The sequence below is a fragment of the Ascaphus truei genome, chromosome 8 (assembly GCF_040206685.1).
Source record: "Ascaphus truei isolate aAscTru1 chromosome 8, aAscTru1.hap1, whole genome shotgun sequence".
NCBI classification, from domain to species: domain Eukaryota; kingdom Metazoa; phylum Chordata; class Amphibia; order Anura; family Ascaphidae; genus Ascaphus; species Ascaphus truei.
In genome coordinates, this window is record NC_134490.1 from 32294616 (window position 1) to 32322111 (window position 27496).

Consider the following 27496-nt stretch of genomic DNA (forward strand, 5'->3'; position numbering starts at 1 on the left):
TTGCCAATGTTCCCAGCAGTTGAAGCAGCAAACTGTAACAATAGATAATGTTACCTTAGTAATATCAGGATAAATTGTAGCGGCTGAGTTACACTGAATGAAGGATTGATTGAAACTGAAAGGCGGCCATTATGTTAGGCACACCATCAGGATTTTTACAGATTAATAATAGGAGCACCAAACGATTGCCAGCTAAGGTAAGACTGTAGAATTGTACATCGTCACATGTTTTATAATTTAAAATAAGATGAAAAAAAGGGGCGAGTGTAGTATATTGCTGCTTTAAGGAGACAGTTCAACTTAAAAAAAAAAAAATGTCATTTACACACCTCGGTGTAATTGGCAACTTAGAAAAATGTCTATGTCCCCTTAAAAGTAACAGTTTCACTTCTTTATATCTAATCAATATATTTAGCTCCTTCTTGGGAACACTGCATTCAAGTAGATCAGCTACTTCTGTTTATCTGTTTGACCAACGCTACATCTTGAGGATTGGCACGCAGTCTGATCACCGAAAAGGCATTAAAGATTGTAACTTGTTTACTATAAATTAGTTTAAAACAAATATTTGACTCCAATGAAAAAAAATGAATTGGGCAACCAGCTGCATTTAACCTGTTAGATTAGACAGGGCCACTGTCCTTATAGGGCCCCTTTAAAACCCACAAGCTCTGCACGGGGGTGGCTAACTCAAGTCCTCAAGGGCCTCCAACTGGTCAGGTTTTCAGGATATTCCAGCTTCAGTACAGGTCAAAGACTGAGCCTCCTGTGCTGAAGCAAGGATATCCTGAAAACCTGACCTATTGGGGGCCCTTGAGGACTGGGGTTGGTCCCCTGCTTTAGTAGCTGCACGAGCACGCCACGTCCCTGCCCTTACATACCGCGCTAGTTCTGCATCCGTCCTGAGCACGACCTCTTCCAGTTCCTTGATCGTGCCGAATGCTTGTGCGTTTTCGCCGGGCGTGGTTGCCTCCAGCAGGGACATCGTGGTGGCTAAGTGTTTCTCTAGTTCCTCTGTTAACAGACATTTACACGAGAGAAAAATGAGAACGCGACAGAGGAAATGGAACAGAGCAAAGCCGGGGGGGGGGGGGGGGGGGGGGGCGGGGGGGGTGAGAGAGAGAAACGTTCATAAAAACGGCCATTACCAATTCTTTTTGATGAGATCCAGACAAAATAAATAACGGGGGATAAAAAAAAACAACTTTTCTTTTCCGCTGTTAACCCCTTCTCTTCTGGCAGTAGAGGGGTTAACAAGAATACAGGAGAGCATTAACCCACAAGTTCTCAACTCCAGGCCTCAAGGGCCACCAACAGGTCAGGTTTTCAGGATATCCCTGTTTCAGCACAGGTGGCTCAATCAGAGGCTCAGTCGCGCCTCTGGTTCAGCCACCTCTGCTGAAGCTGGAATTATCCTTAGCACCTGACCTGGTGGGGGGGGGGGCGGGGGGGCTTGAGGCATTAACAGACAGAAAGTGTAATGGTTTTAAGGTCTTATTTACAAACGTACAAGTCCACTTTTAAAAAAAGAAAATCCCCCTGCTCTATTTTTTTTAATTTAATATATTGAAAATTGGAACCAGGGGTGGAATAAAAAAAATGAGAAAACTCCAAAAAAATTGCAGGGGAGGGAGGTATTGCGGTTTTAAAGTGAACATATTTATTTTATCAAGTTTTTCCCCCTATTTCACAGCATAAACGATGGATACAAAAAACAGTCCGAAGAGCTTTTCCCCAATGTTTAATACACGTAGATCTTTATTTTATATCAGACAGTACCACTACATTTAATTAAGCTGGAGAGCACAACCAGGCCAAATAAACGTTACCATGCACGGCCTGCATGGTACTATTTCAGAGATAGCAGCCAACAGTTTCTTATCAATAGCTTTGTTTAGCTGCATCAATGATTGAGTTCTAACTTCAGAACTTTATCAATATAAAGGTCCATAAAGGTCTGAGCCATTGATGCTATTAAAGAAAAATATTTACAGGGAAGGGGTTACAACGAGCAGTATCGGCCTTTTAAATTCCACCACAACCTGCTTTACTTTCTAAGAACGAGGTATTGGGATTAGGTGCAAAAAGCCAGCACTTAAACACCTATCTCTGTATAATGAGGTCGAGCACCTCCATAGCACCCTAACCTCTCAGTGCCAGCCCCCTTCCAGCACTAAAAGGGTTAAAGTAGCTGCAAATTACCATGCTGAAAGAAATGCTGATCCCATGCTCTTCCTCATAGGGGGGATATAGGGCACAACAGTAGCATCATTATTAAATGGCAACTATTATGGGGTTTTTCTGTGTCTCTGTTCTCAGACGTAATATATATTTTTAACGGCGGTACAAATGCACCAATAGTACTAAACCAGTAAAGTATGTATTTGTTAAAAGCAGTAAATGTATGTATCTGCAGTGCGCATGGAGTTTCCCCGCACAAGATCCAGACTCCATGGAGCTCATGCTTTTGTTGCCCGAGGCTTACAAAGATAAAGCAACTTGAGATCCCTGCAAAATGCTGCATGTCCCTCTGGCTCAAGACTGCTAATCTTTACGCGATCTAATGCAGGGGTGGCTAACTGTAGTCCTCAAGTGCTACCAACAGGTCAGCTTTTCAGGATATCCCTGCTTCAGCACAGGTGGCTCAATCAGTCCCAGCATCAGCATAGGTGGCTCAATCATGGCGCCATGGTGCTGAAGTAGTGATATCCTGAAAACCTAACCTGTTGGGAGGGGGGGGGGGGGGGTGAGGGCACGCTTGTGGACTGGAGTAGGCTAGCCCTGATCTACTGGGTTCTCTCCCATCCTAAAAAACATTCAACGTGGGCAGATTGCTTCAACCTCAGGCTTCAGCAAATCCGGGTGCCGGGCAGCGTGCAGAGCAGAGTTGCACAATGTTGGGTATGAAAGGAGTGTCTCAGCTCCTTACACAATGTGTGGGAGACAGCGCCGAGTTATGCCCAGAATGTAAAAACTTCTAACAGCTCTGCTCAGGCAGAAAGGAGACAAATTAATCTGCACAGACGAGCTTTTTGTTTCCCGTCCAAAGAAGCTATTTTAAAAAGCAAGAGAGACGGCTTGTCGTGAACGGGACTAATTGCAGGGAAACGCAGCGTCCTCGCTCCATTCTTCTTCCAGGAGAGAGACACAACTTTGGTGAGCTGCAGACTTAACCCTTACACTGCTAATGTGGCCAGCAATGCACCGTGCTACAATATGTTGCCGGCAGTGAAAGGGTTACAACAGGCACTAGGGTATAATGACTAGATTAATTATTGGCCAACTACATACATACGTGTGTGTGAATGTATATATAATATATAAGTGTGTGTGTATTTATAATATATGTGTGTGTGTATATATAATATATAAGTGTGTGTGTATATAATATATAAGTGTGTGTGTGTGTGTATGTATATATAATATATAAGTGTGTGTGTATATAATATATATATGTGTGTGTGTGTGTGTGTGTGTATTTATAATATATGTGTGTGTGTGTGTATATAATATATGTGTGTGTATATAATATATGTGTGTGTGTGAGACATATATAGACACACAAAATGTTCATACATATGTATCATCTGCGTATGTATATACACGCACAGGTAAATATATCTGCATGAATAATGTATTATTTAAACACACACACATACCCCCCTCCACCCCTCCCCCCAGGTTCCGAAGAGCGGGGAAAGATGACCCAGCAAAACAGGTAAAGAAAATTGAATAAAGTATTTAGTGCATAAGTACAACAATCCAACAGTTCGGGCCCATCTCAAGGCCCTTTGATTAGGAAGATGCACGAATAAACCAAGTGGACATGGATATGTGTGGTGTGTACCCAGGTATTGCTGCCGGTTGCCTACGATATGGATGTTCTTTATGGGCAGCTGATGCCTGGTGCAATCCAGGGCCGCTGCAAAGGTTTTGTAATCGTCCTTGAATTGTTCCTTGGCTGCAATGGAGGGCGTCAGTGCTTCAGTCTGAAAAATGCAGAGATTAAAGAGTGCAGTCCCTTTAAAGCAGCCATCCAGGCCTATTTGTAATTTTTTTTAACATAGGTTTGAGGCAGGGGGTCTTAGGAGCTGAACCCCATTAATTTCAGCTCCAGGGACTCCCTGCTTCCGGAGATACTTACCTCCGTAGGGAATGCGGGTAGCCCGTTCAGGGATCATGGAGTGGCAGGGTTTCAACGCTCCCAAAGCCCCGCGGGCCAAAAGGGAACCATGACATCATCAAGTGCGGCTTCCTATTGCCCCGAGTGACGCGGGAGCTTTAAACATTGCAGAGATACCAGCACCCCCTTTGAAGGTTAGTATCTGTGGAAGCAAGGGGTCTCCAGAGATGATAAAATGAATGGGGATCAGCTCCGGAGACCCCCTGCTTCAATACTATGTAAACAAAATCAACACCATGGATTGCGCCTTTCAAAACTGAACTACATTAGTAGTGCACCCACATCCATCCGTGCTGTGCCATTTATTAAGATGCAGTGAAGAGACACAATATCATTAACCACATCCTTTAATAACTTGTGTGTTTTCAGGGTTTCTTTAGTGCTAGGCTGGTTTGTAGACCCGTCCGCTCGATGTGCTGCACCCACTGGTGGAGAGACCCTGCAGTTTATGCGTGCAAGTCTCTGTGGATCCTGTCTGCAGGTGACACTGACCTGTTTCTCCAGCACGTCATTCAGCTGCTGCTCTCTCCTAAGCAGTAACAGCTCCCGCTTCAGCTTGTACACCTTCTCCTGCAGGTTGTCCTTCTCCGCGCTCACCAGCAACAGGTTCCTTTCGGCCTTCTCTTCTAGACCATTGAGATTCTTCTGCATCTGAACCAACGAAAAGGGGGTTGTCGCAAAGTAAGAACGGGGTTGCAGGTACCCCAATCTGCTAAGCAAAGGCCCAGATGTGGAGAGAGCGCCGGCGAGCGAGAAAGAGTGCAAAAAAAAAGAAAGGACCGGTGTGGGTGTAGAAGTGAAAGCACACACCCTAGCACCATCACACGTTGACCACAGCCTCAAACACTGGACGCAAGGAAGGAAAATACCACAACCTGCAAAGAACATATAAGCCCTTCAGAGTGTACATTTATTTAATAGCCACGTATATACTTTTCTCTGTAACTGAACCCAGGACATACTTGCAAAAAAGAGAGATTCATTGAACTGCCTGACCTCAGGTAAAGCATTGGTAAATGAACACATGGGGGGGCAGAGGTGGGTGGGTGTATACTGTCCAACGGCAGACTGGTTCTCAGATTGTGCAGATCACTCACCTTCATGGTTAGATATGTAAACAGCAAAGTCTGGGATTCAATCATGTCCACCATCTCTTCAGCCGCAATGTTTATCTGTCAACGATAAATATTCAAGAAATACAGTCTTTAGTGCTACATAGAATGGATATCCCCCCACAAAGCATGTATAAGCACCATTGGGAACCACTCCGAAGAGAGAATAATCACATTTTACTGGTTACCGTGGAAGCAACAAATGGAGAGAAGTCTATAGTGCGCAAGTTTCACAGCACAACGAAGTATAGGAGCATAGTGAGTAAGGGAGTAGCACAGCGAAGTATGGAGCATAGTGAGTAAGGGAGCAGCACAGCGAAGTATAGGGGCATAGTGAGTAAGGGAGCAGCACAGCGAAGTATGGAGCATAGTGAGTAAGGGAGCAGCACAGCGAAGTATAGGGGCATAGTGAGTAAGGGAGCAGCACAGCGAAGTATGGAGCATAGTGAGTAAGGGAGCAGCACAACGAAGTATAGGGGCATAGTGAGTAAGGAAGCAGCAAAGCGAAGTATAGTTACATAGTGAGTAAGGGAGCAGCAAAGCGAAGTATTTGCATAGTGAGTAAGGGAGAAGCTCAGCGAAGTATAGGAGCATAGTAAGGAAGCAGCAAAGGGAAGTATAGGAGCATAGTGAGTAAGGAAGCAGCAAAGGGAAGTATAGGAGCATAGTGAGTAAGGGAGCAGCACAACTAAGTATAGGAGCATAGTGAGTAAGGAAGCAGCAAAGCGAAGTATAGGAACATAGTAAGTAAAGAGTAAGGGAGCAGCAAAAAGATAGTCTACAATAAATACATAGAAGCACTGAGCGCCCCCCTGCTGAGTTTTCTTCTCCCCCTGCTGAGCTCTCCCCTTCCCGAGCTTCCTTCTCCTCCTGCTGAGCTCCCCCCTCCCCTGAAGGTGTTTATTATCTGTGACCCAGTGGTTCCCGATCTTTATAAACGGTATCCCCTAACGAACTCTGCACCAAAAGTATTTCTTTGGGTCATCTTGTTTTCGATGCACAATTAAAGTTGTCCATATTTGAAAGCTGGCATCACAAAGAAATCCATGTAAAAGAATAAGGATTGCACTGTGGGATATATTAACTGGGTTACTGACGCAGGAAGACTTCAGGTCTTTCCATCTGTTCCTCTGTCTGTACGCTCTCCCTTTTCTTTGTCACTTTGGGGATCTCTCTGTGCTTGTGTCCCCATGCTGTCACTTGGGGCCCCCTTCTTATAAATCTCCTGAGCCCACCACAGCTGGTAATGTCTTACCGAGCCCGAAAAGAGAACTTACGGGAGTGGATTCCTTCTTTGGTTTCCGCTGCTCAGCGCTCATCTGGGACTTTGGGGTGTGCTTCTGCGTGGGTTTATCTGAAATAATAATGTGTAAACAAAAGGGGCGCCATGACCTGCATGTCAGCATAACCTCCACTCAACATTTAATACAGACTTCATTCAGTATTAATCCTTCAGTGTCGTACACAAAGCACGCAGAAAGTCATTCAGCTCATGGTCATTGATATGCATTTATGTTTTCCCATGTCATCTACAGAGACATTTGCAGGGTTGGGATTTTCCATGCGGCAAATACCCGTCAGCGAACATGTGACGGGAGCGGGTTATTCTTCAGATAGTGCCCGTTTCCGTCAGTTTTGGAAGCTTGTACAATATGCTGTCCTTCTGACTTTTAAACCCTTCGCTGCCCGGTAAAATGAAGAAACCTAAGAAGATTTCACAAACTTCTTTGAATGCGCAGGCTCATTGTTAAACATAGGACTTTCTTCCAAGCTAGATACAGCTCAACTCCGTTATAGCACAGTCCTCGGGGGCCACCCGATCCAGCCGCGCTATAACTGGAGTCGCGCTAATTTAAAAAAAAAAATGGCCGCCGCGCCCGATCGGGAGGAGGGGGTAGGAGGAGGAGTGAGGCACCGGCAGCCCTACATGGCCCCTAACAGCCACTGTAGTTTCCCAGAATTTCCCGCACTCCCCTCAGCAGCCAACCATGGATCCATGCAGCCTTGCACCGTTCCCCCCCCCCCCCCAGCAGCCCCACGATGCACCCAAAGGTGGGCTGTGACACCAAAGGTAGGGGGGGGGGGGGCTGTGTGTGGTGTGTGTATTGTGAGTGTATGCAGTGTGCAGTGAGTGTATGCAGTGTGCAGTGAGTGTGTGCAGTGTGTATGCAGTGTGCAGTGAGTGTGTGCAGTGTGCAGTGTGCAGTGAGTGTGTGCGTGTGTGCAGTGTGCAGTGAGTGTGTGTGCAGTGTGCAGTGAGTGTGTGCAGTGAGTGTGTGCAGTGTGCATGCAGTGTGCAGTGTGCGTGCGCAGTGAGTGTGTGCAGTGTGCATGCAGTGTGCAGTGTGCAGTGAGTGTATGCAGTGAGTGTGTGCAGCGGGCAGTGAGTGTGTGCAGCGGGCAGTGAGTGTGTGCAGCGGGCAGTGAGTGTGTGCAGCGTGCAGTGAGTGTATGCAGCATGCAGTGAGTGCATGCAGCGTGAAGTGAGTGTATGCAGTGTGCAGTGAGTGTATGCAGGGTGCTGTGAGTGTATGCAGTGTGCTGTGAGTGTATGCAGTGTGCTGTGAGTGTATGCAGTGTGCTGTGAGTGTGTGTAGTGTGCTGGGAGTGTGTGCAGTGTGCAAAAATAAATAAATATATATATTGTTTTTAAATTCGGGGTCCATGCTCAAATTGCGTTATAGCGGATCGCGCTATAACGGGGTTAAGCTGTATTTATCAAATGTTTTACCAGGATGTGAAACATTGAGAGTTACTTCTCGTTTTCAAGTATGTCCTGGGCACAGAGTAATGATGACAGATACATGGTTACATTAGGTGAACAGGGTTATACATTAACCTCAGTGTATTGGTTCCTGGTAGACCATATTGTTAGAATAATCCGCTGGCAGACGGAGCAGAGCAATGTGTGGCAGTGTGAGGATTACAGAACAGGACTGCACTTACTGTTGATAACAGACAGGTCCAAGTCTGGCCGGGCGATCCTGTGGCCTTCTAACAACGTGGACTGCAGGTCATCTTTGCTAAAAAGTGATGCATCCAAAGCAATGGGAGCCACGCCTAAACCACACAGTTGCAGAGAGTACAAGCAGTATTATTACGTGGCAAGTGGAGACCTTCTCTTATCGCGCAGGCAGCGAATACCCTTTACTGAACTAATATGGCTAAAGGAGAAGTGTACGAGAGTGGCGCTCAACGCCAGTCCTTGAGCCCCCATGTCAGGTTATCAGGATATCCCTACTTCAGCATAGGTGGCTCAATCAGACCGAGTCTCTAATTGAGCCACCTGTGCTGAAGCAGGGACTTATTGAGCAACCTGCGATGAAGCAGGGACTGTGAGCCACCTGTGCTGAAGCAGGGATACCCCTTTTAAGGGGTAGGAGGGGGGGGCTTGAAGACTGGAGGATAAGAATGCTGTCTTTAAAGTGGTTGAACCCCGTTCGACTGTGTCAGCTCGCCTTTGTGCCTGTGCATTATGCCTGAAGTCTGATTATGCCAGCATAAAGGCAGAGCACCACGAACATTGTCAGTGCAAAATAGGAAAAACAATTAGATTATTAATATCAAAGCTCTTTATGGGTGTCGTAAGGGCCGCACCCCAAAATGTTGGGACCCGGAAAGATTTGGACCAAATGTCACATTACGGAGAGCTCCCCCATAATAGGTCACTAAAAAGGATCACATTCTGCACCCGGTTATTTGCAGTTAATACACTTTCATTCCTGGATAGTCACAGGTTTGGGTGTGTGCAAAGCGTAGAAACGACATTGGCGGGATCTCCCCCAATTTATTTGCAACCAACCTGTCTAACTATTGCGAATCATCGGTGCGCTGGAACTTCTTGCCTTGCACCTTTTAGCTTTTATGAGATTTCACGAGACGGGCTTGTGCTTCGCTGCTCACCTTGAGGCGCCTTAAACCTCTGTGGCAAGATGGATCTGCGGGTAGGCGTCCCACTCCCTGTTTTCTCAGGGGGTTTGTTCCCTGGGCAGATGGTTGTATTGGCCACATTTTTCTGTGAGAAGACAGAACAGGTAGAAGAAAAGAAAAACTATTACTGAAAAAGGAAGTTTTTGTGTTGCATTAATAGGTATTATTTTGCCTTTAAACTGCACCGTGTACATTACATGTGCTGACTTCATGTCTGTTATACCATTCCTCGCGTTCACATTGCATCACTGTATCACTGTATAGGTATATACATACATTCATAAGTAAAAATCACTATAGGTGTGTGTGTGTGTGTGTATATATATATTTTATTAAGGTTATGGTGGGTAAAAAAAGTGACAAAAACCCTCCACAGTAAAGCATATAGCAAATGGAAATATTACTGTATGTTCATTTGCATGTCTTAGACAGGTCTGCAACCCTGTCCTTCACCATTATCGCCCAGCACACAGCACTTCCACTACAGCAAGGGATTCTGGGAGCATACAACCAACCTCCGACTGATACCCATCAAGGTTGAAACATGTCTGAGAGTGGGTTTACTGGCTTTGCATCTCACCCCAGCCTAGGCTTAAAAGCTGTGTTTAAAGCAGCATGCATTGGCTTAAGGGTTGCTCGTGTAATATGAGCTTGAGACAAAAGGTGGCACTGTGTGCACATTTGCATATCATTTCCCAGAATCCCTTGCTGCAGTGGAAGTGCTGTGTGCTGGGTGATAATGGTGAAAGACAGGGTTGCAGACCTGTCTAAGACATGAAAATGAACATACAGTAATATTTCCATTTGCGAGAGAGAGATATATATATATATATATACATACATATATATATACACATATACACACACATATATACACACACGTTTCTGAGGGGTTCCTTTCATCAAATAGAAAAGGTAACTCATCAAAAAAGATGGATGTAATTGGTTAGAGAAGCCAAGATCTATATACATAAAAAGCAACTTATTTTATGATGAACATACAACCGCACACATAAGAGGTTTATATATTACGAAGCAGTCTTCTGCCGTTTGAACACCCTACCACAAATTCAGGTCAATGGGTTTGTCAGGGGTCGTCTTCTAGTAAAAATGTCAAAAATGTCCCCTCGCTTTTGGAATGATTAAGTATTCTCCTTAATATCCAGAGCGCTCTCTGAATATTCAAACCCTTGCTTTGAACATGTCCGTTTTGTTTCTGGTTTTGTCTGGCTGGTGAACGAGAACAGAGAGTCTCTAACCTGGTACAGATCCCAGACAAATGATCACAATGATTCCAGTTTGTAGGACAGAGAGAGAGGTCAGCGGCGTTTTCACAATATAGCAAATAAAGATTTTCGTACTAAAAATCGATTACCTGGAGCGGCTGCTCATTTCATTTTTCGGATGATGGTTAACAAAATAGGATGTTCCACTAAAATAAATGTTTTGGTAAACCAGGCTGTGTTTTGTAGTTAAAATAAAAAAAATAAAAATAGATGTCATCTTCAGCAATGCCACATGCCACATTTTGCGGTCACTGTCTTTTAGCCGCTTCTTACGGTGCTCCTACAATTGAAGCACCAGCACCCTCCGGTGGAATAAGAGAACTCTTGTTTTGAAGGCGCCTGGTTGACAAAACTTTCATTATTCATAAAACAAGACGCTCCTGCAGGAACATAGCAAAGTTTGCTTTTTGGTAAACTAGCAAGTGGTGAGGAAGTAGCGCAGTTTATAATCAGTTTATAAAGCGAGAAGGGAGTTTGCTACAACCAGCCAGATAAAGAAGCAACCCCCTCTCCCCCCCCCCCCCCCAATGAACCCCATCTTTTTAAAAGGATTGGAACCAGGGGGTCCTCCAGAGCTGAACTGTGCTATTTTCAGCTCAGGGTAAACCTCGGTTCCCGAGATATTTACAGGTGCAGTTACCGGTAAAACTTCCTGGTTTTTAAAGGGGATTTATATTGGCATCCAATAGGAAACCGCAAACAATGATGATGTAGTAGCTTCCTATTGGCCCGAGACTTGGCAGCTATTTGTTTTCACCCAAAGGAAGTTTTAAAACCAGGTATGTATATCTCCATCTACATAGCACCATTTATGTACAGTGCGCTTCACATGGTCCATGAATATGCGATGTATAGTAAACAGGAGGTTTCTTAGGTCAAGGGTGTCCCCGGAGTTCAAAATAGCATCCCCTGTAAAAACTAGTAGCGAGATTGCGGCTTTATCTTGTAATTTTATATACTTCATGCAAAACAAGTGTATACATAGTGGACAGACAGAGCCCCTGTAGATAGCACTCTGTTTCTGTATGAACTGGTGATTTATTTAAAATAACTTTATTAATTGACAATATCGTTAAAATATTGGGGTTTAAAACAATGATTAAATGATGCCAAGTGTGGCTAACTCTATGGATAGGTGTATCCAGAGGAGTATACAATCGTGTATTAATGCCCAGTGTTAGGGTAATTCACTGGCCCTAGTGTTCCTCATATGGAGAGAATGGGCTAGAGTTCTTGTAATAAAAGTAGCGGCTGTGTGGACCTAGATCTGTATACACAAGTCTATAATGTACCAATAGCTGCAGCCCAAAAGCAGCTAAGTACAGGTCCAATCAACTAGTGCACCTACTAGTATTTCAATACTGGGGCACTACATCTGTGGTCCACACAGCCGCTACTTTTATTACAAGAACTCTAGCCCATTCTCTCCATATGAGGAACACTAGGGCCAGTGAATTACCCTAACACTGGGCATTAATACACCATTGTATACTCCTCTGGATACACCTATCCATAGAGTTAGCCACACTTGGCATCATTTAATCATTGTTTTAAACCCCAATATTTTAACGATATTGTCAATTAATAAAGTTATTTTAAATAAATCACCAGTTCATACAGAAACAGAGTGCTATCTACAGGGGCTCTGTCTGTCCACTATGTATTAAGTTATACGCCCTTTGCAGCACCAGTTTCATTGTTCTATAGTAAAGCTGAAGCGGGGGTAAACATTCGTATAAACCTGCAAAACAAGTGTATTAGCAGAGACGGGCTTTAAAACTGCAGCGCAAGATGACGTTTTAAAAAATAAAATAAAAATAATATTTCTTTCCATTCGATATGTGCATCAATAAAATCTGCACACTGACAAGGGATTAGCCAAGTTGCAGATCGATCAATTCGCCAGTAATCGATCGCTTTGCTCAGGGTTATTTAATTCAGTTATTGCTGCAGATCAGTACCCACGATGCAAAGTTCTGTGGGAAAGATCATGTGACCAGGCAGTTACTAGATACAATTGGTGCACTGCTAGAGAGAGGGCGGGGCTCAAGAGCCAGAGCCTGTCTCAGAAGGGGAAAGGGTGTGACTTTGTAAATGGTTTCTATAGAAACAAAAATGCTTGTTACATTAGAATACATTAAAAATTGCTACAAGTATTTTCCCATAGTACAGAACTGATTTATTTTAAAAAAAAACACATAGGATATTGCTTGAACTGCTGCTTTAAAGCAAGTCATGAGTCACTTAGGGAAAGAATATTTACCTGACTTTTGTCATACTGCATGTAACGAGATTTCACAACCTTTCCACCTGTGAATACAGAGAGGAGTGTTCAGGAACCAACAGTTACTCATTTTACGGAGGTGATCAGGGGCTAATATAACAGTGTTTCCAACGCACTGCCGCACCTACCGGGATGCTTTCACTACTTAAAGGGAGGAAAGGGATCGGAGGACAATGACAGCTTGTTTACAAAGAGACAAGTATACTGTTTATTAGTTATATTATGCAAAGTAGTTACAAAGCCATCTTTAGTCAAACAGGCGAATAGAAGTAGCTTATATGCTTAAAAGGTGCACTCCATGTTAAATGCTCCCGCTCTTTTTAACGTGGCTGGGAAGCAAGGGGACTTTGGTGTGGAAACACATTCATTTTAGCTCCGGGGACACACTGGTTCTGAGACACATACTGGGAATAGTAGCGCCGTTACGTCCTGGTTATTTAATCCCCTGCATCAGAGGTGGCCAACTCCACTCATCAAGGGCCGCCTACAGGTCAGGTTTGCAGGATATCCCTGCTTCAGCATAGGTGGTTCAGTCTTTGACTCAGCCACTGATTGAGCCACCTGTGCTCTAGCAGGGATATCGTGCAAACCTGACCTGTTGGCCACCCCTGCATCTTGCTGGTCAATAGGAAGAGGTAACTGCTTCCTATCGGACTGCACAACGAGGGAGCTCTGCACCAGTGCCACCTTCCCAGGTTTGTATCTCAGGAACCAGGGTGTTCCCTCAGAGCGGGAAACAGAACGTTTCAGCTCCAGAGATCCCACCCCTCCCAGCTTCCAAACCATTACACATTCATTTCTCACGAGTCACAAACAAGTACGACAGTTCATTCAGGGAAATGCAATCCTAGGAGCAGATTACACTGAAGTGCTTCAGAAGAAACTATTGTTTTTGAACTTCCCCTATTAAAGAAATTTGGCAGTAAACTATTAGTTACATTTCATTTGAGTTATACATGTTGCAATTGATATTATGCAAAAAAAAAAAAAAGTTGGGTGTGCTGATCACGCGCATTTTAAGTGAAACTCCTGTCTTTTGTCCCTGTTGTGTCACAGAAATAGTATTTGTAATGGTGATGTTTTTAAATAATCAAAACACAATTTCAGTGCCAAAACGCAAAGAAGTTTGTCTTAGAACGCGTGTTTTAGCCATTTGCACGTCTATATTTATAGTAACTGAATTTCTTGTGTGTGTCAGTCTGCGTGCGTATGTGTGTGTGTGTGTGTGTCAGTCAGTGTGAGTTATTCTCAGGGTCCTGCCACCCTATCTCCTGACTCTCCTCCTCCTCCGCCTCCCTCCCCCGAGCAGCCCACACCTCACTCTCTCCCTCCGGCAGGGGTACGGGGACACGGATGTGGCTCACGGGGGGAGGGGTGCACTCGGTAGCGGGAGGGGGGGAGAAGAGGCTCACTGTGGGGGGGGGGGGGGGGAGGGGGGCGGGGAGAAAGGGTGTGCTCGGCGACTCACAGGTGTGTATGGCGGCTCACGGGTGTGTGTGTTCCTCCTGCTGGTTGAAGCTGGCAATATTCAGTGGCAGTGAATGTTGCTGATGGCCTCTTCTGCCAGCAGTGACGTCACTTCCGTCACCACTGACTTCCGTTCCCATCCATTCACTGCCACTGAATTTTGCTCATGTGGTAGGTGCCGCTCAAGAAGTTTCACTTCAAAAATATATAATCTGCTTGTTAATTCCCCATCTATCCCGGCAGAGCATTACAAACCAGACAGAATTGATTGACAGGAATATATGAGTAGATTAATGTAAAAGTCTATCATCATTTGTATGTTATATGTGTAACACCCCTTCCTTACCATTAAAGGAAACTGCAGGAGTTATGCACTACGGTGCTACCTGTTGGCTTACAGGGGCTAAATCTCCACATGAGGGGAGCCTTCAGTGAATGGGTGCAGCGCCTCCACCCGTGAGGATCCCAGCGTTGGCGGAATAGCTCCTCACGGGAACCGGTATAACTGTTCTGTATACCCCAGAAATCACACTCACACAGGTTATGCAATAGGTCTTTACTGTGATCCCACAGTATGGCAGAGAGAACAACATGCAACACAGCAATACAATAACAGTGCAGTAGTAAGGGTGCTTGTCTCCCCCCAATACTTAGAGTACCCTGGGCACCGGTAATCCTGTGTCCATCACAGCCTCCCTTGTCCCAAGTGTATATGTGAGGGCAGTGCTACCCTCGAAGTATTGTTTGTGCACTCTACCTTCCTGGTACGGCCTAACCAGGAGATGCTTCCAAGATGGGGGTGGTCAGGTTCCATGCAGCGGGGTCTCCGACACCAACCACTCTCGCCTCACAACCAGTCCGTGCACGCAGTGCTGTCTCCAGCCGGAGTAGCTTACAGCACAGTCGGTGTCCTGCTCTGCGGAGATATCTTACTATTGGGTAATCACTATGCTGGGGGCGATCCCTCACACACTCAGCTACCGTGAGGGGGCTACCTGGTGCCTAGGGGGTAAGATCTGGCATAGTCCAGGAAGCTGACTGCTCCCTGGACACTACCTCCTCCTTCCACGGCTCCCCAAGGACTGGCCTCGCTGCCTCCTTCCGGCGACGACAACCGCAACATGGCTGCCGCGCTACACACAGTCCCTGGTACATACGCGGCGCCAACAGCAAGATGGCCGCCGCAACATCCCTCGATCCTCGGAACCGGCTCCTGCTACATGTTTTATTCGCAATGCGTTGCAAGCTCCTCTGACATCAATAAGGTTAATCTTTTTGATTCCTTATACCGGTACTAAAAGCGCAGTATTCTAGTTTGCCCAAAGGGTGGCAGTGTTGTTTCAGGGTACGGAACATTGAACTTCCTGCTATTCGCAGATCTGTACGTCCCATTATCGCAACAAAGCACCATGGGTCATTTTCCTCCTCCTATAGGTGACACTTGTAAATAAAATGCTTCCTGTTGAACGGAGGGTAGACCACTCCCTATATGGCCTGGAGGAAACTACTTATGAGAAATTACAGCCCAGAAGATAAATAAATACAATAATACAGGACGCATGAGCTCATTATACCAAATTAGTCAGCTACTTGCTTCCAGGAGGGAGTAGTGTGTTAAAGGCCCCTTTGTTTCACGTATAGTAGTTTTTCCAACAGGGGTTCCCTGAGCGTCCCTAAAGGGTTCCCTGCAATTTTCAGGTCATTTGAAAATGGTAAATTCTTATGCATTTCTTACAATGTATCTGATCTCAGACGCGCTATTAGGGAGGGTTGGGGTTCCTTACAATGCATCTGATCTCAGACGCGCTATTAGGGAGGGTTGGGGTTCCTTAAAATGAACCTGATCCCAGAAGCGCTATTAGAGAGGGTTGGGGTACCGCAGAATTTCACAATATAATTAAAGGGTTCTTTTAACGAAAAAAGGTTGAAAACCACTGACGTATAGAATGGTGAAACCCTTCTGGGGGCACCTAAAATGTTTATTCAATGTCAAAATGTATTATAAAGAGAAATGGCTTTGTATTTAACACACCCAGACAATTTCTGGATAAAATTAATATTAAACCATGAGAGATTTATACATAGATGTCTATCTGTCCATGAAATGTCTGTGAATAAATACACTGTATAACCCTGTTCTTTTTTCCCCCTTCCCTTTATTGGAAACAAACAGGGAACATATACAGGTAAATTACGTTCGTATGCACATAACAAATAATTTACAGTCATTGAATCCAAAAAGGCATTTTCGTTTTTTTGTTGGGGGGGGGGGGGGGGGGCGGGGGGGGGACGCGGGACAGACGCGGACGACGGACGGACAGGGGCAGGGTAGTGTGGTTGACAAACAAAGAATGGGGGAAAGGTCTGGGGGCGGGGGCGGGGTGAGACCGACACCTTTTTAAACCTTTTCTTGTTGGAGGGGCCGACTGGTTCGGGTACTTGTTTATGGGAAGTTGGGCCTCAGCTGTCTAGCCATGGCCCCCAGGTGTTGTAGAACTGGGAAATGTTCTGTGTGAGCATGACTAAGTTTTTCCATGGTCATAACCGTGGTAATTCTTTTAGTGACCGTATTTTTTGAGGGAGCTTTTACCTGCTTCCAAGCGGCTGCGATAGAGCACCTTGCAGCAGTTAGAATGGCTGAGATAGGTGTGGTTAGGGGAGCGGGAAGACCATCAACTTGTTTTCCCAACAGAAAGGTCAGAGGGTCCAGGGGAATTTCTAGCCCCGAGGTTTCACAGAGTAGTTTCTGGATCTTAGACCAGAACCCCTGGATCTCTGGGCATGACCACCAAATGTGGGCCATGTCTCCTCTTTGACCACATCCCCTCCAGCACAGATCTGGCGTGCCGGGGAAGATCTGGCTCAGTCTACTCGGGTTAGGTACCACTGGCATAGAATTTTATAGATATTTTCTTTTGTAATCGTGCAAATTGAGGTCCTGGAGGCTGCCTCCCAGACATCCTTCCAATCGTCCATATAGTTATAGGTTAAGGTCTGCACACCACTTTTGCATATATGCGTGGTTTGGATTCTCCGATGTTGACTCTAATCCCCTATAGATCTCTGAGATCAATCCCTTCTGATACAAACCACTAATACAGAGGGACTCAAATTTGGTCGGTTTGGGAAATTTGGCGTTTTGGGAGAGTGCTATAAGAAAGTGCCTCATTTGAAGGAATTTAAACGGGTTGAGGTCTCGTACTTGATATTTAGCTTGGAGCTCTTGGAAGGACAGGATTTCCTCTTTCTTCAGCAAGTCTGCTACCCTCCTAATATTGAGGTATTGGAATTGTTGAAATTGTCTCAGAGCACCCGGGCGGGAAGTTCGGTTTATCAAAGATGGGGGTAAGTTGAGAGGGGGTGGTCGACAGGGCGTACTTCCCATTGTTTCTAAGCCAAATGCCACACGTACACCTCATTGCTCCCAGATCGTATTTCCTATACCCTTTCTCCTTATCATTCTGAACTCATAGGATCGCCGATAGGGGTAAAGGCGCCGCATAGTGGGATTCTATCTCAAGCCAACATGATGGGCCGGGATGCTATTCCAAGTCACCGCTTGGCGTAGCTGGGCTGCCTGATAGTATTTTATCACGTCAGGGACTCCTGGTCCCCCACTCAGCTTGGGAGATAACAAAACCGACCTCAGAACTCTTGGTTTTCGGTTATTCCATATAAATCGGAATATGTGGGCTTGTATATTTTTAAGTTCAGACATGGGAATGTCTATAGGGAGATAACCCTGTTCTTTTAATGTAACCATGTATTTTTTTAATAACTCTGTGCCCAGGACATACTTGAAAACGAGAGGTAACTCTCAATGTATTACTTCCTGGTAAAACATTTCTAGAAATAAATAAATAGATGTGTGGCCTGGGTTCCCCGGTTTGACTTTTACCTCCGCTGCAGCTTGGGAGAAGGGGAGTTGCTGCGGGGGCCGTCGCGCTGGGCGAGAGCATCACCGGAGCTCCGGAGCAGAGTGCACTCAGGGCGCCGCCATGTTAGATATGCGCACGCAAACGCAGTAGCTGCCGAGTCGCGGCAGCCATTACAAGGGTCGCTCATGCGCAGGGAGTATTGCGGCGGCCATTACAGGTAGCGCAGCGGCGCCAATGATAAGAGGGTTTCGCGGGGACTACAGCCCCCTGAAGGCCACAGGATTGCGGAGTCAGGTGGCTAGACCTGGCCAATAGAGTGCTAGGATTCCCTGCTGAGGCAGTTGATACATTTGGCGCTCTGAGGGCTTGCTGGCAGTTGGAACTGGAAAACAGCTGGGGGAGGTTGTATAGGTGCAGGGGTCTGTGACCCTCTGCACTAGGCCAGTGATCCCCTAGGCCCCAGTTAGGTCCAACTCATCCTAAGATTGTGGCTGCTCTAGGGAAGGCCACTTCAGTTAGGGATCCTGTCCTTTTAGTGGTTAGCTAGCTTAGGGCAAGAAAGATAGTCCAGGCACTCGGTCTTTGCAAAACAAGATATATTTAATCCAGCATGAAATCCAACGTTTCCACTGCGTATAAGAAGCTTAGGGCCACAGCTGCTTCATTGAACTATCGCTACTGCAGACTGGAACCAGACTGCAAGAGAAGGAGCGACCATCATTGCTGGGTCACGCCAGAGGGAGGCATCCCATCCAGCGGAGGATATCGTTGGATCGGCGGATCCCCTACTTCTCTTCTTTAGTGGGCCCGGGTGTGGACACACCCAGCAGGTACCGTTCACCAAATGTGCACCAACATCTGTACAGTAAGGCGCTGATCAAGCCTAGAGGGGTGGGCATCTTTTGGGGACACTTATTGGGTGAAGTGACCAAGGGACACCTCTGGTACTGTGGACACGGTGTGGGGGTACACGGTGGTGGGACTACGCCCTGCACGGCGATGTATAGCTGTAACCATTAGTATTACTATTGCATGTATGTGGTTTATGGTTATTGCTCACAGTAAAAGTTATCAGTGTTATTCTTATAATCTGTGTACTGTTATTAATAGTTCCTGCTCGGGGTTATCCCATCCAATTGGGATCCCGTGCGGGTGGAGGCGCTGCCACTCAGTATATTTGTTTCCCCAGGCTCCCAGTAGCGGAGCCTCAGATCCCTGTGAGCCGACAGGTACCGCCAGCACCAGTAGACCCTTCACACTAGAGGGAAAGAGGGCTACAGATGCTTTAATCTCCTTTAATTCCCAGTTAGATTGCCCCAAAACTATTTTTCTTGCTGAAATTGCATAGAAATATTAAATAAATATTTGCGTTTCCTCTAATAGTAGTCCAATTCCACATGTATGTGAGACCGCCTTCGTTCAGCTTCTTCCAGCTTTAGCCTAGTCCTCTTCCTCCCGCAGCTCCCAGACACTACAGGCTGGTGGGTAATTCTTCCCATCGTTCCCCAGCGTCCCCCATGATCTTCCCATCATTCCCCATGATCTTCCCACCATTTCCCCAGCGTCCCCCATGATCTTCCCATCGTTTCCCCAGCGTCCCCATGATCTTCCCATCGTTCCCCATTTTCCCCACCGTCCCCCATGATCTTTCCATCGTTCCCCATTTTCCCCACCGTCCCCCATGATCTTCCCATCGTTCCCCATTTCCCCCAGCGTCCCCCATGATCTTCCATCGTTCCCCATGATCTTCCCATCGTTCCCCATTTCCCCCAGCATCCCCCATGATCTTCCCATCGTTCCCCATTTCCCCCATGATCTTCCCATCGTTCCCCATTTCCCCCAGCATCCCCCATGATCTTCCCATCGTTCCCCATTTCCCCCAGCGTCCCCCATCATCTTCCCATTTCCCCCAACGTCCCCCATGATCTTCCCATCGTTTCCCATTTTCCCCAGCGTCCCCCATGATCATCCCATCGTTTCCCATATTCCCCAGCATCCCCCATGATCTTCCCATCGTTCCCCATATTCCCCAGCGTCCCCCATGATCTTCCCATCATTTCCCATGTTCCCCAGCATCCCCATGATCTTCCCATCGTTTCCCCCATGATCTTCCCATCGTTTCCCATTTTCCCCAGTGTCCCCCATGATCTTCCCATCGTTTCCCATTTTCCCCAGCGTCCCCCATGATCTTCCCATCGTTCCCCATGATCTTCCCACAGTTTCCCCATTTTCCCCAGCGTACCCCATGATCTTCCCATCGTTTCCCATTTTCCCCAGCGTCCCCATGATCTTCCCATCGTTCCCATTTTCCCCAGCGTCCCCCATGATCTTCCCATCGTTCCCCATTTCCCCCAGCGTCCCCCATGATCTTCCCATCATTCCCCATGATCTTCCCACCGTTCCCCATTTCCCCCAGCGTCCCCCATGATCTTCCCATCATTTCCCATGATCTTCCCACCGTTTCCCCATTTCCCCCATGATCTTCCCATCGTTCCCCATATTCCCCAGCGTCCCCCATGATCTTCCCATCGTTCCCCATATTCCCCAGCGTCCCCCATGATCTTCCCATCGTTCCCCATTTTCCCCAACGTCCCCCATGATCTTCCCAGCGTCCCCCATGATCATCCCATCGTTCCCCATATTCCCCAGCGTCCCCCATGATCTTCCCATCGTTCCCCATTTTCCCCAGCGTCCCCCATGATCTTCCCATCGTTCCCCATTTCCCCCAGCGTCCCCCATGATCTTCCTATCGTTCCCCATATTCCCCAGCGTCCCCCATGATCTTCCCATATTTCCCCCAGCGTCCCCCATGATCTTCCCATCGTTCCCCATTTCCCCCAGCGTCCCCATGATCTTCCCATTGTTCCCCATTTCCCCCAGCGTCCCCCATGATCTTCCCATCGTTACCCATTACCCCCAGCGTCCCCCATGATCTTCCCACCGTTCCTCATTTCCCCCATGATCTTCCCATCGTTCCCCATTTCCCCCAGCGTCCCCCATGATCTTCCCATCGTTCCCCCAGCGTCCCCCATGATCTTCCCATCGTTACCCCCAGCGTCCCCCATGATCTTCCCATCGTTCCCCATTTCCCCCAGCGTCCCCCATGATCTTCCCATCGTTTCCCATTTTCCTCAGCGTTCCCCATGATCTTCCCATCGTTTCCCATTTTCCTCAGCGTTCCCCATGATCTTCCCATCGTTCCCCATTTCCCCCATGATCTTCCCATCGTTCCCCATTTCCCCCAGCATCCCCCATGATCTTCCCATCATTCCCCCCAGCGTCCCCCATGATCTTCCCATCGTTCCCCATTTCCCCCAGCGTCCCCCATGATCTTCCAATCGGTCCCCATTTCCCCCATGATCTTCCCATTGTTCCCCATTTCCCCCAGCGTCCCCCATGATCGTCCCATCGTTCCCCATTTCCCCCAGCGTCCCCCATGATCTTCCCATCATTCCCCATTTCCCCCAGTGTCCCCCATGATCTTCCCACCGTTTCCCCATTCTCCCCAGCTTCCCCCATGATCTTCACATCGTTCCCCATTTTCCCCAGCGTCCCCCATGATCTTCCCATCGTTCCCCATTTTCCCCAGCGTCCCCCGTGATCTTCACATCGTTCCCCATTTTCCCCAGCGTCCCCCGTGATCTTCCCATCGTTCCCCATTTTCCCCAGCGTCCCCCATTTATTTATTTATAAAATGTTTTACCAGGAAGTAATACATTGAGAGTTACCTCTTGTTTTCAAGTATGTCCTGGACATAGTTAATATGACAAATAATACATGGTTACAAATACAGTTACATAAATGAACAGGATATACATTATATACATTGCATGCACATTTAGAGAAGATGTATATTATAGGTGTATGTAACAGTTACACACCAGATTAAAATGTGAGACAGCCTTAGTTTTGAAACAACTTAAACTGGTGGTGGATGTGAGAGTCCAGGAAGGTTGTTCCAGTTTTGGGATGCACGGTAAGAGAAGGAGGAGCGGCCGGATACTTTGTTGAGCTTTGGGACCATGAACAGTCTTTTGGAGTCTGATCTCAGATGATAAGTGCTGCATGTGGTCGGGGTGAAGAGCTTGTTCAGATAGATGGGTAGCTTGCCCAGAAAGTATTTGAAGGCAAGACAGGAAAGGTGAACTTTATGCCTAGACTCGAGTGATGACCAATCTAGTTCTTTGAGCATTTTGCAGTTGTGTGTTGTAGTTGCATTGGAGAACAAAACGGCAGATTGAATTATAGAGGGTATCAAGTTTTCTAAGGTGGGTTTGGGGTTCAGAGCCGTATACTATGTCTCCATAGTCGATAATTGGCATTAGCATCTGCTGTGCAATACGCTTTCTGACCAGCAGACTTAGGGAGGATTTGTTCCTGTAAAGTACACCTAGTTTGGTATAGGTTTTGGATGTCAGGGTATCAATATGCGTTCCGAATGTTAAGTGGGAGTCAAACCATATGCCCAGGTATTTAAAACTAGTAACAGGAGTTAGGGTGGTGTTAGCTATGGTTCTGATCTGGAGCTCTGTCACCGGAAGCTTTAAAAATTTAGTCTTGGTCCCAAAATACCATTGTTACAGTCTTGTCCGTGTTTAAAAACAGTTTGTTTTGGGAAATCCAGTTTTCGAGTCTCAAAAAGTCAGAATGAAGTATGTGTTGAAGGTCAGAGAGGCTATGGCTGTGTGCATATAGGATTGTGTCATCTGCATACATGTGTATTGAAGCTTCCTTACAAGTTGTGGGAAGATCATTGATGAACACTGAGAAGAGAACCCCAAACAGAGCCTTGTGGGACGCCACAGGTGATAACCAGGGGGTTGGTGTTAGAGCCTGAGATGGACACATGTTGGGATCTACCTGATAGGTAGAATTGAAACCAGTTTAAAGCATGCTGCCCTATTCGAGAGCTCTGGAGTTTGTTAAGCAGGATAGCATGATCAACAGTATCAAAAGCCTTTGCAAAATCTAGGAATATTGCAGCAGTGAGTTGACCACGTTCCATTCCACACTGGATTTCATTGCAAACTTTTAGCAGGGTAGTTACGGTAGAGTGTTTGGGGCGAAAGCCAGATTGGAATTGGCTAGGGAAATTTGTCTTGGTATAGTAATCGCTTAATTGGGAGTGGACACATTTTTCCATGACTTTGGATAGAATTGGGAGAAGTGAGATTGGCCTGTAGTTTGAGACAGTGTTTTTGTCCCCACTTTTGAAGATTGGGACAACTCTGGCAGTTTTCCAGGTCTTAGGGATATGGCCTGCAGACAGGTTAGAGTTGACTATGGAAGCAATTGGTTTGGCAATGGCTGGGGCACCAAGTCTTAGGAACCTAGATTGTAGTAAGTCAGGTCCACATTGGCTGCTTAGTTTTAATTTGAGGAGCGCTTGGGTAATCTCCTCTTCGGATACTGGGCCAAATTGAAAATTGTGGGCAGTGTTGGGAGGGGGTGGGGCTATATAGTATATGGGTACTCCCAGGATGAGATTCAGGTTTGTGGTGCGTTTCGCTAATAAGTTAGTAGCACACCCCACAAAGTAATCATTGAATGCATTTGCAATGTCAGTGGGGTTTGTCACAGTAATATCCCCCTTAGTGATATTACTTGGCTGTTGATGGTTAGAAGGCTGGAATATATTGTTGATAACCTTCCAGAAGTTAGCTGGGTTTGATGTATTTTGGTGGAGATGGTCAGAGTAATATTGTGCTTTTGCATGCCTTGTTTGCCTTGTGCACATATTCCGCAGGTATCTGTAGTGATTGAGATCCTTGGTAGTGCCATTTACTTTGTAGCTTTTCCACAAGGCATCCCTGAACTGGTAGAGTGTTATAAGGTCAGGTGTAACCCATGGATGGTGGGCCCCCGTACCCTTATTCTGCGTAGTGGAGCATGGGTATCACAGAGTTTTAAGAACTCGGACTGGAAATAGTCGAGCGCAGTATCAGGGTCGAGAATTAAATAGATTCTGTGCCAAGGGCAGTTGGTAAGGTCAGCCAGAAACTGTTGTGGGTTAAAGTTTCCAAATGTTCTAGTGAGGAGAACTTTAGGGCTTGATTGGGGTGGTTTAATTTTCCTTACACAGTACACTTTTGCATGGTCACTGAAAATGTCAGGAAGGATGTCAGAGGATTGGATTCTGCTGGGATTTGAGGAGAGAATCCAGTCAACTAAGGAATGGTTGTGCGATTTCAGGTTTGTCTGTGTGGGTTGGGAAATCAGTTGCGATAGGTTAATCGATTTTTATTTGGATTTTGTGGTTTTTAGGGTCAAGCCAATTGAAGTTGAAATCCCCAAGAACTAGCTGCTCACTCTTCTCATTCAGAGAGGAAATGGAGCCAAGAAACTGGGTGATATCAGTCAGGGATTGTAGAGGGGCTTTAGGGGGGCGATAGATGCCATCCAGCAAGATGGGCTTAGAAAAGGGGAGGCACATTCTGCCAACTAGGATTTCAAAAGAGGGTGGGCTTGGGGGGCAATTAAGCAGTGTAAATTGTAAGGTGTCTGCAATATAAAATAACACCCCTCCTCCTCTCTTTGACCTATCTCTCCTAGAAATGGAGTATCCCTGAATGGCAATATGTGCATCAGGGGTTTTAGGGGTTAGCCATGTTTCTGTGAGAACGATGGCTTTGGGTTTATGCATGAGGCACCATGCTCTTAGTTCATCCAGTTTGGGCAGCAGGCTCCGGATATTTATATGGGCGACAGATAGCCCTTTTTGGAATTTGAAGGGGGTATTCTCAGGGGTATGGGGCAGAGTTGAAATGGGAGGGCCTGGGTAAGGTTCAATATCACCTGCTAAAGAGAGTAATAGTATGAGTAGAAATTTGAGTAGTTGTTTGCAAGTTGTAACTTTATGATGTTTGCCATTAGAGTGAGCGGTGGTTAGTGTGCTGGTTTTCAGGGTTCTCCACCAACATTCAGTAGATAGTGCAAGGCTTTTGAGTAATCCAGGGTGTATGGTGATGTTGGGCATGTGCCAGGAGAGGGGAATTTGTAGTGGATACTGGGAGTAACATTTCCATCAAGCCACGAGAAAAAACAAAGTGGAGGTAAAAAGCAGGTTCATTATGCAGAGGTAGGTAATGCTGTATGGAGCTGTTTTGAGCCAGGTGTGTGCATTGAGACAGCAGGGGTGTGCCTGTTCCTTGTCAAATGTTTTTCTGCATTGCAATGCTTGGGTCTATGCAGTGGGCTGAGTTAGTAGTAGTGCGGGAGGTAGTTGTGTGCAGTCAGTTTTGGGAGAGGCTGTAGTGAAATAAGTTGTAAAGGGGTGGGGGGGGGGGGTTAAATTGTGCAGGCAAACAAGCATGGGATCATAGTGTGGTCATATAAGCTCACCGTTTGTTGCCTTGAGTAGAGGAGTTAATAGAAAGATGAAGTCTCCAGTCCTCCTCTAGTTAAACTGTAGTCTAACTATATATTCTCACTTAAAAAGCTCACTTTAAAATGCCTCACTATATAATGCCAATGCAGTCCCTGCAAATGCAGGGGGGGGGGGGAATTGGTTTTATACAGCTAAAGCAGTCACATGGCCCTCCCCAATAAATCAGCCTGTTCCAGTTGGTCAATTAGCAGCACACAGTTAAGAGGGGGAGAAAAAAAACAAAAAAAAACACCTTTTGATATTCAAACATACCAAAATATCAATACTACAGGCCAGTGGGTAATTCTTTTAAAACAGAACTTGCAGATCAGGGACATACCAAAATATCAATACTACTCATGGAAAAAACTGTGACTTTATGCGGAATTGGAATCTCTTCAAAGACGTTTTTTGTGGGAGTGCAACTCTAGCTAAGCTGTATACTCCAACGAGATATCCCACTTGACCCGGAAAGAACGATCCGAGTTCACTTCGGGTTCGCCAATCGTGTGGTGATCCGGTTTGTGTCGAGTAGAGGGGATAACGTAGAGCTCGCTGCTTTGACGTCAGAAGTGTGAGGGACCCTTACCGTTTATGTGGCTGTACCAAATTAAGTTTTTTATGTTCACTATGTACCATTAAATGTGGAATATCTCCCTAACACCCTGCCTTCTCTGCGCTCCTTTTGTTTTTTCTCTAATAGTTGTCCACCTTTGGGAAGTGAATATGCTACAAACTCAGTCTGAACCCCTGGAGTTTTGAAACGCAAAAAGCTAAATAATTAGACAGGATGTTAAATGACCGAGTACTTTCACATGATTGAAAAACCAATTGATGTTGCTACGTGCGTGAGGCAGTGAAGATGCTAATTGTTCGGTTTCGAGCCACAATTGCATGAGGCCTGAATATCCCAACTACCTGTTCTAAAATCAGACAGAACTTCAATTCGAGAATAAGAAGGTTAAGCAAAGGGGGATGTTTAATAAGCCCGTCGTCACGCACCCCGACTTCCAAAACATTCAATTCATTTAATCTTTTATTGTGGAAATACTCACTTATTTGCCATAAACAGTGTCCTGTGTGTGAGGGCTGTGCAAGGCAGCGCCATCAGATCGCAAAACAAAGCTGCTTTTCAATCCTACCAACACCGTTGAATTCCCATATACAACAAACATTATTAACTCCAGACTAGAGAGAACAAAGGAGATGCTGCAAACAGCCTTTATTATTTGTACAACTCGGAAAAGATGACTGGCATGTTTTTGTTGTACGGGGCTTGTAGGTTACTTTTTAACTCTTGTCGTAGGAACAAAAAGTCAGCACACATCTTTGAGGTTTCATAAGTTAAAATGACGGCTCTTTTCAAAGCCCCAGTTGCATTTAAAAACCTATGTTGGATTTGCAATAAGGTGAAAACATTCGTACATTAAACATCTTGCAGGCGCCTCTCACAGTGGAATGGTTAGTATTTTTGTCATTGTTAAAAACTTTTCCTGAAGAGCCCAACTCCAAAAATACACAGCAACAGACTGACAGAAATATATATACCAGGAGTGGGCAACGCCAGTCCTCAAGGGCCACCAACAGGTCAGGTTTTTAGGATATCCCTGCTTCAGCACAAGTGGCTTTATCAGTAGCTCAGTCAAAGACTGCACCACCTATGCTGAAGCAGGAATATCCTGAAAACCTGACCTGATGGTGACTCGAGGACTGCAGCTTGCCACCCCTGATATACAAAACACATTAAAGAGTGCACAATGCTCCCCCCGCTGCAGGGATTCGGGTTGACCTTTGATGGGTTCCTAGGAAAAATCACAAGTGGGTCGTGTTTACCGGGCCACAGCAAAACTGCTGGAGGACATTTGTGAAAAGGTAAAATGATGTAACTGGGCTTGAACCTTTAAAGCAGCACAACAAGTGACAGTTTATTTGTTATAAGGTTTAAGCATGGGGTCTCTGGAACGGAACCGTGTTCAATTCAACTCTTGGG

General features: G+C 46.0%; 1 protein-coding gene and 2 long non-coding RNA genes across 4 annotated transcripts in view; 2 read left to right on the top strand and 1 right to left on the bottom strand.

Annotated features, from left to right (window-relative positions):
- The window catches only part of HAUS8 (HAUS augmin like complex subunit 8), a 32671-nt gene that overhangs the window by 2569 nt on the left and 2606 nt on the right, over positions 1 to 27496 (bottom strand). Inside the window, exons 3-10 of the mRNA XM_075611238.1 lie at positions 12775 to 12821; positions 9199 to 9310; positions 8242 to 8355; positions 6573 to 6649; positions 5281 to 5355; positions 4676 to 4834; positions 3848 to 3989; positions 882 to 1014 (exon numbers count right to left, since the gene is read on the bottom strand). Of these exons, the coding sequence (XP_075467353.1) occupies positions 882 to 1014; positions 3848 to 3989; positions 4676 to 4834; positions 5281 to 5355; positions 6573 to 6649; positions 8242 to 8355; positions 9199 to 9310; positions 12775 to 12821 (859 nt within the window). The remainder of the gene's footprint in view (positions 1 to 881; positions 1015 to 3847; positions 3990 to 4675; positions 4835 to 5280; positions 5356 to 6572; positions 6650 to 8241; positions 8356 to 9198; positions 9311 to 12774; positions 12822 to 27496) is intronic.
- LOC142501380 (uncharacterized) lies at positions 2828 to 6320 on the top strand. Of its 2 annotated transcripts, XR_012803484.1 has the most exons (3): positions 2828 to 3156; positions 3682 to 3718; positions 4553 to 6320. It is a non-coding gene; the product is annotated as an uncharacterized LOC142501380 (long non-coding RNA). The 2 variants fall into 2 exon arrangements; XR_012803483.1 differs by lacking the exon at positions 3682 to 3718.
- On the top strand, positions 18505 to 26543 carry LOC142501379 (uncharacterized). Its single transcript, XR_012803482.1, has 2 exons — positions 18505 to 18970; positions 26210 to 26543. It is a non-coding gene; the product is annotated as an uncharacterized LOC142501379 (long non-coding RNA).